Source organism: Amia ocellicauda, chromosome 9 (assembly GCF_036373705.1).
Source record: "Amia ocellicauda isolate fAmiCal2 chromosome 9, fAmiCal2.hap1, whole genome shotgun sequence".
Taxonomy (NCBI): domain Eukaryota; kingdom Metazoa; phylum Chordata; class Actinopteri; order Amiiformes; family Amiidae; genus Amia; species Amia ocellicauda.
The window spans coordinates 20,773,340-20,785,626 of NC_089858.1; the positions used below are offsets into that span (position 1 = coordinate 20,773,340).

General features: G+C 37.2%; 1 protein-coding gene across 1 annotated transcript; it reads right to left on the reverse strand.

The window, feature by feature from the left end:
• Window positions 1–210: 210 nt before the first annotated feature.
• On the reverse strand, window positions 211–11,471 carry shcbp1 (SHC SH2-domain binding protein 1). The gene is made up of 13 exons (XM_066713693.1): window positions 11,127–11,471; window positions 10,409–10,600; window positions 10,019–10,134; window positions 9,491–9,699; window positions 9,240–9,335; window positions 8,114–8,344; window positions 7,754–7,931; window positions 7,103–7,223; window positions 3,894–4,025; window positions 3,241–3,359; window positions 2,779–2,865; window positions 2,276–2,417; window positions 211–1,098 (listed from the first exon to the last, which is right to left on the reverse strand). Exons 1-13 carry the CDS (start codon window positions 11,302–11,304, stop codon window positions 764–766), a joined length of 2,136 nt encoding a protein of 711 aa, XP_066569790.1. The 5' UTR covers window positions 11,305–11,471; the 3' UTR covers window positions 211–763.
• Window positions 11,472–12,287: the final 816 nt, after the last annotated feature.

A 12,287-nucleotide genomic window follows, 5' to 3' on the forward strand; every position in this document is an offset into this window, starting at 1 on the left:
TTGCTGGGCATTTAATCCCCAGCAATGTAATCAATTGGAATTAAACGTTAATTGCAACTGTCTAAAGTAAGGATGCATACAAAAGGTGGAGCATTAAGCCAGTAAAACCAATAACTTTTTCTTAAGTCCTGTTGACACTGCAATTAATGAAAAGAGCCGTAAAAGGACAATTCTTTAAAAGTTAGAATAGTGATTGCACAATGATATAGGTCCATTAACTCAAATTTTATTTCAAAATGGTTTCAACTTGTAGCTTCAACAAAGTTATTTTTGAATGTGCACACAATCCAACACAAACTTCCCCCACCTCAAAAACATGAATTATGAACTCGATATTTAAATGTGAATAACCAACCCTCCCACCCAGAGCTAAAGAATATTTAAGCTTTTTAAAAAATAATTTCAGCAAACCATATGCAAACAGTTACAGTTCATCATTAATAGATGTATACAAACAATATATATTAAAGGGTGAAAAATAAAAGACTAGTAGGAATCTGATTATGCTATTCTGTCAGTCATTTTCTAGAAAAAACTCCTACTCAAAGTCATTATCTTATAAAGTGATTAAAAAGAGCAGCTACATTTTTAAAATGTGTTTAAAAACAATGATTCAACAGATAGTGATGTTACGGCAGCCCAGTTTTCTTCAAGAAAAAAACAACAATCTGCAAACTTTTGTAGAGTTTTTTTTTTTTTTTTTTTTTTAAAGACGCGTGCAAAGTTTGTAGTGTGCTTTCATCGCAGATCCGGGCCTCAAAATTCAATACAAAAAAGTGCCAAAACTTCCTTTGCCGTTTCGTCTGAAGTGATTTCCCTCAATGGAGACAAACATGTCCTGGGACATCAAATTCTCATCTGCCTGTGTGATTCCCAGGTCAGTCATCTTATTCTTCTGTAACTGCCTTTTCTTGGCAGATGTGGCCACCAGTTCATTTTTAATTACATCATTGCCCTCGGTGAACTCGGGGAGACCTGGCTTGTCTGTCTGTGCATTTTCATCTGCTAAACATCCCTCCACCTGTATAATGGGAATTTCAGTCTTCATACTTGCTTGCAATTCCTCCTTTTGCCCTTTGTCATTATGCTCCAACTCATCTGGAAAGTAATTATCAGGCAATTCAAAGTTGATCATTGGAATTAGTCATTTCCCCCTTTTTAAATAAAACAGTCCTGAAATGTTCTGCAATCAATAAATCAAGCCTTTCTAAAGATACTGATGTCAGCTCATACTTTTCATACTTTTTAATGGGTTACATTTTAAATTGCATGAGTTCATCCGCTCTTCAAAGAGAAGCATATCATGTTAACAGTGTTACTACGAATTCACAGAACATTTCCACATAAATTCACAAAACCAAGCAACCAAGATGACATTCTGTCATGAACGCTGAATTAGAAAGAACAAAGGAATGGCATTATTGGCCTAAGAGGAGTTCTACTCTAACTTGGTTGAGGACATACATACAGACTCAGGAAAAACAGACACGTTCTGAGACGTGGTGCGTAGAACTCTCCCAGGATAAAGCAGTCACCACTGGCATCATGTTTGTATTCATCGCCAAGTTCCTTTCCATCGAAACGAACATAGCACATCCGCATTCAATATACCAACCTGATCTTGTCTAAAGTGATTTTCCTTACAGATATTTCAACATAATTGTGTAAATGCAAGTAACTGTATTAGTGTCTATATGAAACCAACAGAAAATCAAACCAAAACACTTAATTTTACAATCTTCAAAACAGTTTATAATCATCTTTAAAATAAGTTACAGTCCAGATTGCACATTGATTGTTTTTGTGAGGCATTTACATTCTTAAATTAAGTAACACCTAATTCCCTACATTTACCTGCCAAGTACTGCAGCAATTGTACTCATAGAAATTCAAATCGCATCCGTCTGAATATTCCATTAAATTCTCAGAGGCTGCTGAAGACTGCCTTTTGTTATTTTAAGCCATGCATCCTCCCAGCTTCATTTAGAAATTAAGCATTTTCATTTGTGGATGCCCTTGACTGAAGGTCAGGAGTATTTCAGTTAAATACACTTTCTTCAGTAACGGGTGCCGAGTTATCAAAAAATGTTAATTCTACTGAACAAAGAGGAAGGGAGGGATCATTGTGGACAGGCCCTTTTTTCCAATTCTGGGTTTTAATAAAATTGTATTCACATGAATACATTGTTTAATGGATATTATATTCTGAAAATACAGGACTTTTTATTATATATAGTGTTACACTGTGACTTTTATAAATTAAAAAGAAATGTACCTTCAAATTCCGCTTCCATGGTTTTCTTCACTCGAGTCAGATCGTTGGGCTTAACCAGGATGACCCCATAGCCTTCATTGTTGTGAATGACATTGTTGACCATAGTAATTTTGGGCATGGTATATAATTCATCAGTGAAGTCCTACAGCAAGAAGCAAATAGAAAACGGTCAAACATTTCTTTAGAAGAGAAACAGAATTAATCCGGCACTGTATGGAAAAGGAATCATAACGTAAAATGAAGGCAGAAGATAAAGACAAATATTGGAGAACAGAACCTCAGGACAGAAGATAAGAGCCGAAGACTCATCCTAAGGTAATTCAATAAAAACAGTTTTTTTTCTTCCTACTGGGTTTTATGGAATCCAAATTTTATTTCTAGGAAGATGATGCATAAGTTTGCTAATTAGAATTAAACAGAAACTTTGATTTTACTCCAGCAACAACTAAGAATTCAGAGCCAAACAAAGCCATAGAAAAAATAAAAATGTACTCTGCTCTCACCTTGATTAGTATTCCTTCCTTGCAATGATGAATACCATTCCCAACCAGACTGCAGGTACTACCAGGATAGATCTCTATGCCAGCGCCCTAGAAAAAGACAATTCTCAATAAAACACTTAGAAATGAACAAAAAAACACTAGCCATTAACCTAATAGTAAGATATACACGTGTAAGAATCTGGTACACCGACTTCTTCGGAATACAAAAAATTGGTTTCAAGAAAAATAGGACTCTGGACACTGAAGCAGAGGGTTGTGGGTTCAATCCCAGGTGTGGTACACTGCTGTTTTACTCTTGAGCTAGGCACTCCAAATATATTTCCCCAGTATAAACTCAGCTTTATAAACTGATAATTGTATGCAAAAAATATGAATAATGTGATATATTGTAACAATTGTAAGTCGCCCTGCATAATGGCGTCTGCTAAGAAATATAATAATAAAAAACAAAGACATTCTTACTTTTGCACCGTATAGGTCGCACATGTTCATTGACAATTCTGCAGATGTGCGCACTATAACACCAGTAGTTTCACACTGGAAGACGCAGTTTTCCATGAGGGTTTTTCCTTGTCTAACACCTAAAATGACAATTTTTCACTTCATTATTATATGGAAACATTTTAAAGTAAAAACATCCGCTTCAATGAACACATGAAAAGCATACATTTTCTAGTCCACTATATAATATCAGTAGACATTCCATAGCCTTTAAAAAGGAATAAAACAAATTAAACTTTCCTAATATTTTAAATATCTCTCACAAACCCCTTTTCGTTATTGCATGTCAAAGTCTGAGATGTCAACGCAGTGTAATAGTAGGACCACTGATCAATTTACTGCAAATGACTTTGTAAAATTCGAAAGAGAGGTCTGAGCTTTAATTTTAGGAGAGCATTGCAAAAGATGTGAACCCAGGTGCCCTTTCTAGGAATTCATATCCGTCACATTTAGTGAAATGTGCTGGTTTATAGCGGTTTAAAAGTGAAACTGCCAACAGCTCAGAATGAATTATTAATATATTCCATTCAATTACCAGAAAATGGAACCATAGTAATAGATAGATGTGGTATAAATACACTAAAGAAAGGAATATATATATATTTTTTACATACATAAGATGCCCTCAATTGCATCATGCTGGATAAACTTCAGGTTTGAAATCTTCACACTGGCACCTGTTGAATCAACAAAGGTATCTCCTTTGCCCTTCTTTTCAATCACAACATCATCAGTTAAGCCAAATCCTGCAAAGGAGTGAAGAAAAGAAATACCAAATAAAAAGTGTAGTTAATGTTTAATTCATCAACCCTGCTTCAACAACAATATTTGCAAAAAAAGAAACACTTAATATTTGAAACAAAGCAGATGTTTTCTCCAACACAAAAGGTGAGTTCTCACAAGGGGAAAACTATGGTGGCGTTTTGAGGCCATAATCATTTACTAATATATTATATATATATATACATACACACACAGGTTCACAATCCCTTAATCGAAATCTTTGGGGACAGATGTGTTTCGGAATTCAGAATTTTTCAGATTTCAGAAAGGTAGTACAGTACTGTATATTACGGTAACACCCAGCATGGTAATCATAACGATTGAGCTTTGATTTTCAATTAAAAAATTGTACACCCCTAATGCGTTTGCATACGGGATTGTGCCACAGTGTTCGATTTCAACCATTGGATGGGAATCACAATTTATTTATTTATGTGTATTTATTAACTTACTTAACTTCGCTAAACCAAAAGTTATTCAAAAATCTGCAAAAACAAAACGACAGCAGCCTCCTTAACACTAGAACTCAAATAAGTAAATATGTCTGCGTAAACTGCTCAAAATTAATAAGTTATAAATACTTTCCTCTCCAGCCACTGGACCCACTGTTTAAGCGGTAGGCTATACTGAATAATATAGCCAACAATCTGGGCTTTGTAATAACATTAGTAATTTTGAAAGATGTATAATCGTATTGATTGCTGAAACACGTGATTGTCTAAACATCCTATATTATTATAATTTATTAGCAGATGTGCACCCGATATAGCTCTCCTCTACCATCTGTCTGGAGTTCAATCTTGAACACTTTGGAAACCCAGGTCTCTGGATCAATGACATGATCAGTCACCTGTCTGATCATGAATGCTCAAGACCATGGCACACAGAATAAAGACCGTGCCAGGTTACTAAATGCAACACAAAACAGCCCTGTTGAAAAAGCACATTTCCTACATTGATGTACGCAGCTGTGATAGACAGACTTCAAAGTCCTTCACGTTGCATAAGATGTTACATTTCTATTTTATGCTATTTTTATGTATTTTATAGTCTACTTAGATATGTGCATACCAAGTTCTACAACAGTTTACAGTTTATTGCATAAAGTTTATTTTATTGTTTGTTTCTGTCATGTATGTGTGCTCGTTTTGGAAAAAATAAGACTTTAATTTGCAATGTAAATGCAGTGTTTCTGCCCTATTCATATGTAAAACTAGAACTAATGATAGTCCATTGAAGTGTGTTTCATAAGCCCTTACTGTTAATTTAATGTTATTGTTGAATTCCTGGCTGGCAGTGTTAAAATAATTGTTACATTTTTGTCAAAAAAGGTTATGCATTTGAAGTGAGAGGAGAAAAAAAAAAATCAAACCGAATCATGACATTATCTAAGGCAAATTGAATCGAGAATGAGTGGATTTGTTACACCCATTAAATACAATGTTCAATAAAACTTCAATCATAAAAGCAAGCCATATCGTAGAGCACCTGACGCACGTGTGACTGCTAGTGCCGAGACAACAAACACCATGCACCTTCGGTTTTCAGAGCTTTTCGAATTTCAGAATTGTGGACCTGTAGCATATATATTATAAATACTGGCACTGCATGGGGTGTGTGCTGTGTCCAGTCGGAATGATGGCTTTGGAATGCTGTAATACGGTGTCATTTTGGGAAATTTGGCAGTGTTGCAGTCAATATTCTTTCCAGGTTTGTTTTCCATGGGGGTTTTCAGTCATACCTAGGTCATATGCTATGTGTCCATCAGTCTCTTTCTCTCTCCATTTCACCCTGCTTGCTTTTCCCTACTGGTACTTTGCGCTGAGTGGTATTCGTGACGTTCTTTTATGTCGGCACTTGACGCAAGACAGGTGTGCGCACTCTGTACCGGCTGACAGGTGTGTGATGAGTATACGTCACTGTCAGGAAGCGTGTAGAGATTACTGGATCATGCGAAAATAAATGAAATGTCCTTGCAAAGGATTTCAGAGGTTTTTTGGCTGAACTGTTTATATTAAAAATTAAATTATATACAACAATTTGTTTGAAGCGCAACTAACTGCAGTTTAAGGTGCCACGTATAACATCCATAAATTAATAACTTTTGATGACAGTAAGTACATTTAGTTTTAATATACATACATTATCAAACACCTAAGAGCATGTATAAAAACGACTCTAAATATCGTTTATCTAAATAAAAGCCTGCTGAAAAGCGATTAAGTCAACACAGCTGGCTAATTGGGTTGCATTGGATTTGCCTCTTTTAGAATCTGTAGCTGCAATTTTATTTTCATATATTTTATCTGTGCTTTCATGGTTTCCCTGCACTGTGGGAGGGCTGGAAACGAATGCAAGTTAAAAGCTTTTCCAGTCTTTGGAGTTCTTACTATCTGACTTTCCAGGTCTTCAATTTGCATAAAATGACTGACAGACCACTTACATTTCTTACCCCTCTACACTTCATTTTACGCATTATCCCCATTCATTAAGAGACACTTATTGCACCATCAAGCACAATTTACTTACACAGGCACATTAATCCACTATTTTACCAATTTATGTTCATTTTATCAACATCTTCTAGTTATTTCCCCTTAAATAAATATACTGATAATAGCAAGTGCAGTTAACTATATGCAGATGAATTTATCCTTAGTGCCAGAGGCTTTAACTCAGTCCCCATAAAATAAAAAAAACGTACAATTAGAAAGTGTGAACATTTTATCTATACCTTTAAAAAATCTATACACTTACAACAAATGTATGTCTTTCTGCACTGATTATTATGTATTCATTATATTGTAAAAAGGCAATTGCACAGCTCTAAAGATTATTTCTTTTCACCCTGAAGAATTATGTGATTTGAACAAACACAATGTACATTTCCAAGTTCCCAAATGAGTGAGGTCTCACAAAAACCCACAATGTGAATTTGGACTTCCTCTGACAAAAGCATCATCAATAATTCAAAGAAAAGTGGGAGAGAACTGCTTTGAATAGCAAAAATATGCAGTCATAGTAGAGAAACACTGTTTACCTTCCACCTCAATGGAGTCTGGAATACTAAATGAACCATTCACAGAGTAATGGCCTGGGCAGATGAGGACCACATCACCTTCATAGCAGGCATTTACTGCTGCCAGAGGATCACTGTGAAACTGGGGAGAGGAGAGTAGATATTCCTATCAGATAAAATGCACTTCCAACTTAGAGCTCAGATTTTGATACAATGTTCTAAAAGCCCTTTCTTGGCCATGACAGTTTGCAATCAAAAGAGATCCTCATTAATCAATGCTAATCATACTAAAATAAATAACGACATGCTTACTGTTCTTAATGAAAGAAAGTCTATCATTCCTTTGAAAATGTAAGTTCTATTGGTAACCTTTTCATCCACATTCAAATAACCAAACAGATCTCTGGAAAAACCTTCTGTAGAATAACCGGGCACAAGAATAGCAGAGTTGAAGTGCTTTTATCAGTTGGGTTGTAGATTATGATGCAGGACATAATACTGTTTTGACAAAGTGAATATTACAAAAACAGAAACTCAAGGGTTTGAAATAAAGCATTGGGAATCTTAAAAGAGGTGTGACATTTACTGGCTTTCAATTGATCTTAAAGCTTCTGATGGAGAGGCTTTTGAAAGTCACATCTCTTATATGGGAGAGATGGAGGTGGGACATACCTGCAACTCATACTCTTCTCCAGAAAAATCTGGACTCAGTTTGTTTTTCATTAGGTTCTGCAGCTGGCTGACCGTCATGGAGACAGATACGACATGTACGATCCTCTCCCCTCCCGGGCGAGGCCCCTTTGCCCTACAGGACTGCAGGCCCGAGTTTACTTTGTAACCCAGCACATACCTAGAACATACAAATCAGAGAATAGATTAGGTGCAGGTGTGGATGCTTTAGTCCTGTTTAACAAAGCACTTCCCTTTCCTCTCAAAACTAGACCACAGCCTTAGAGGAAAGGGAAGTTCACCGAAACTAGAAGAAAAAAAAAAAAAAAAAAAAAATTAAAACATCCCACACTTCATCAATACCTGAGAAGTGGATTCTCAATAATCTTCAGTTTACGTTTCAAGCCCTCCATCTCCTCGTACATCCTGAGTCCCTCCACCATTGAAACATTGTCAAGTTCTGACTCCGAGTCGCTGTTAATGGTGTTTCTCAGCCTCATGAATTCCTGGTACTTTTCTTCACATTTCAAGAGCAAACTATGATACTCCGCAACCAAGCCCGTCGGCACGCGGTCTTCAAGGATATCGTAATAGCTGCAACCACACGGGACAAAGAAAACATATTAACCATACTGACACATTCAATAATATCCACCAACATTGTTTAATTTGTTATGTTATTACAAGGATGACGTATCTCTCTAGATACAGATACACATACAAATTCAAAAACCCATTTTATCTGTACTACCAATATGTGCCAGGACAGATATTGTGTATACATGAGCACACCAGTATTTACCGACCTTACTGTAAGTCCCTAAGGAAGTATTTCTCCAGAACACTGGTATTAATTTAACATTGAATAATACCCCAGATATTTGAAGGGAGTGACAGTGGAGACTCTAATGGGATTAAAATCATGTGTGATTTGACTAGAATTCAAGGATAATTTTTAATACAGCATTGAGTATGTGTTGCAGTTGTGAATGTCCTACAATTTAACACATTAGTGTCCAAATGCAAAGAAACTGCATTTTAGAGGAAACAAAAAAAAAAAAGACAGGGGATTTAGTGTAGAAGTACACTATTAAAATAAAAAGCTACTGAAGGTAAAGCACAAGTCTGAATCATACTGAGCCTTGACCTAAAAGTTTTTGTCTAGACAAAATGAAATGTGGATTGTGTTTTGACTTTGGAAGCAAATGATCCATTCTGTCTGCAGTTATAAAACCATGGAGATATAGAGTCCTGTCTCATGCAGCCTTTTTATTAACCCCAACAACTCGTCATTTTGCCGTTTTAAATGGGCCTTGTCCTTCCTACACTAAACAACCAGTAATAAAAATGTTACTACAGTGCCAAAGAAATAACACTGCAGTACAAATCAATCATTTTGGAGATACTGCCATCTTGTGGCAAGGCCTATAATCACAGTTCAAAACAATCAAGCAAGATCAGAATCCGAGAAGCAAGTGCTAAAACTTACAGCCTTAATCTTGGCTCAACGCATCTGACAAAGTAATCAAAATCATCATCTTCATCCTCTTCATCCCATTTCCTCCAGATATGTTTGAAGAAAAACCTACCAAATTAAAACCAAAAAAATGATGGTCTTTACAAACCACACAACTTTTAAACAATATCATATCCGGAAGTATACTGTCATGGTAAAATCAAGTTTAAAGTCATCATCTAATGGCGGGAGGAATGCTTAACAGATTTGTAAAAATATTTCACCTTAAGTGCTCTATTGCAAGCGCAGTTTGGTCAAATTCCCCCGATTCATCGAACACAACGTGGAGCTCCTGCAGAGGCACTTTATGTTCCTTCGCCTCCAACAGGTCCCTCATAGACTCGTCTGTGAGTTCACAGCCCTTCCTCTCGCACAGGAGCGGCAGAACCAGATCCACTCTGGCTTTCAAGCTGGCACACTCCACATCAACTACCTGCAATAGACATTTAAATGGGACTAGGTCAAACAGAGCAGTTTCAGTATCACATAACCCACCAAAGCTTGATTAGAAACTTTCAAAATATGAGCCTACATGAATACAGAAACACAAAGAGAACAATGGAGTGCAAAGGCTTGTGGGTAAAGACGTGTCTTAAGACGCGTCTTGACTCAAAGCGATTAAAGCCAGAACCCCCCCAGTCTAGCTAGAGCTCCTGAGTGCTCTTGATGAGCGCTTGTAAGTGTTGCATCCCAGATTCATTGCCTTAAGCTTGTTCTGCTTTACCATGTACCAATGATGAGTCTACACTTACCTCAACCAGCACATCAAACACCTCTGTACACCAAACAGCCTGCCAGCCACAGGGCTCCAACACTTTCTCCAGATAGTCTGCAGTGAAATCTGTTACCTCTGAAGTTTTACAATCACCTGTTAGAGAAACCAACAGAACCGTTAGGTCAAGCAGATGAGTCAAAGTAGTAATATCTATAAATCTCTCTCTCGGGTAAAAAGCAATTATTCTGACATTTGTTCATAAAAGACACAACTTTTACATTTAGACAACTTAATAAGAGATTGCACTTAAGTGGATTACTTTTGAAATTTCCTTCATTGCTGCTGATGACCCTCGAACTGAAAGGTCTGCGTCAGCGTGTGCTTCCACCATCACTAATGTAATGACAGGGGTCTGCAAACAAGTTACCTAACATGTAATCTTGATAGGCCTTGAACCTCTCGTAAAACAGCAGCTGCGTGGTCTGGAAGGTGTCGGGGAAGGCCACGTCGCCGCGGCGCGCCGCTCTCTGCAGGTGTGTGCCCGGCCTGTCGCTGCTGCCGTAGTCGCTGCTGCCGTCATCGGCCTCCTCGTCCCCGCCCTGGTCAACTGGACCCAGACCTGTCAGACACAGACATTGACACACTTTAATCCAACTGCATGGGGAAAACCATCGGCTTAACGGTGCCATAAAAGTCCAAAAGCGCAAAGACGAAGGATTCAGAGAGGTCGACACTCATGTTGCGCTGCTGTACAGTGTACTGTTATGTGGATGACATTAATAACAAGTGACAGGAGGACTCCCGAGTTTAACCGGAAAGTTTTAAAAGCAAACCGATGGCCTGTTTGAATCCGTTTAATGTGCATGACCCGATAACTTACTAATGCATGCCTTCATTGTATAGGCATTCAGAACAAGTATAACATGTTGTATAGAAATCAGAGTGAGGAGTTCCACCTAATAAATATAACCCATGCAGATGTAGCTACGTGGCTCGATGCTAAAGAAACAACAGGTTTGAGGAGATGGATATTATTTCCAGTATCATTCACCTCGTCTTAGATCATCATAAACAGCTGGGACGCCATGTTTACAAAAGTACAAACACCAGTAAAAAAAATGAATAGTGTCAATGACAAGTCATACCTTGCTTCAAAGCAGCAACTTCCCCGTGTATTTCATCGTTTCCATTTACTTCCATTCCCATCTCCGTGTCCAAATTAACATTTTCTTCCATTTGTTGAACATCATCAGTCGATAGAGTCTCCGCCCGTCCTTCGTCGCTGTTGACATACTGTCTCTCTGAATCGTCACTGTGCTCCATTCTCACACAAACGAGCCCTTCGGCCGCAATAGGAGTTGTTTTAAGTTATTTCTTTTTTTCCACGGTGTAAGTGTAACGTTATAAAGCTGCTCGACAGAAAATCTAAGGATCCATTAAAAACATGTATTGCTCATCCAGCCCCAAATTTCAAAATTTACCCGGTTTAGGGGAAGCTGACCAATGAGGAAACACATATACGTCATTTCCGTTTCCGTACGTAATCTGCCCTCCCAGCATAACTAGAGCCAAAATGAAGTAGACTTACTGCAGTTTCCATATTGAGCACAGCTCATTCATCATTGAATGTAAAATGTATCAGTGAATAAAGGATGAAAAATACAGAAAGAGACAGATAGGATTGTTTTTGTTGGTTTGTTTCTGTTCTATTAAGAGATAAGACACCTTTCAATCTCAATACCTAAAACAAAACTACTAACATTTCCAGGTAAAAATAATTACAAGAATGTGAAATATAATTACTTATTGAATGTAAATAATGGCAAATGTAAACCATTATTTATAATTCAGATACTTAAATGAATCAGGCACAAGAGATAAAAACACATTCAGTGTGCCAAGTAGAGTAAGAACTTTTTAAATACAGCCCCTGAAAAGCTCAAGTGAAAGATCAGACTGACAAATATCAGTATTGTGACAGGCCTCTAATTCTGAACTGCAGCCGGAGAGTTATCTGTATTACATTAAAACCTCAGCATTTCATTTAGTGTAATGGGTCTGTAGATCTAAAAGTATTGGCTTTTGTATTATGACAGTTCGGTAATCTCAAGATTTCTCCATTACTTCTTACATTGACTGGCTCTAGCGGAGGTTATTGTTGCCTATCAATGTGTCTGGGTCCATCAGTGAGCTTTAATAATGTTCCTTCCAATGGTGGTCGAAAAATCAATGCAAAACACATTATTCTTTTAGCTGCGAAAAAATGAAAAATTATACAATGGCTCGTGAAAAGCCCTAAGACTTCT

Bases quoted from the DNA above. Each gene is read 5' to 3' on its own strand.
- shcbp1 (XM_066713693.1), bottom strand. From the start codon at position 11,304: ATGGAGCACAGTGACGATTCAGAGAGACAGTATGTCAACAGCGACGAA. The intron at 10,135-10,408 runs GTAACTTGTTTG...TTTCTCTAACAG, and splicing joins CTATCAAGATTACATGTTAG to GTGATTGTAAAACTTCAGAG. The intron at 7,224-7,753 runs GTATGTCCCACC...TCCTCTCCCCAG, and splicing joins GAGAAGAGTATGAGTTGCAG to TTTCACAGTGATCCTCTGGC.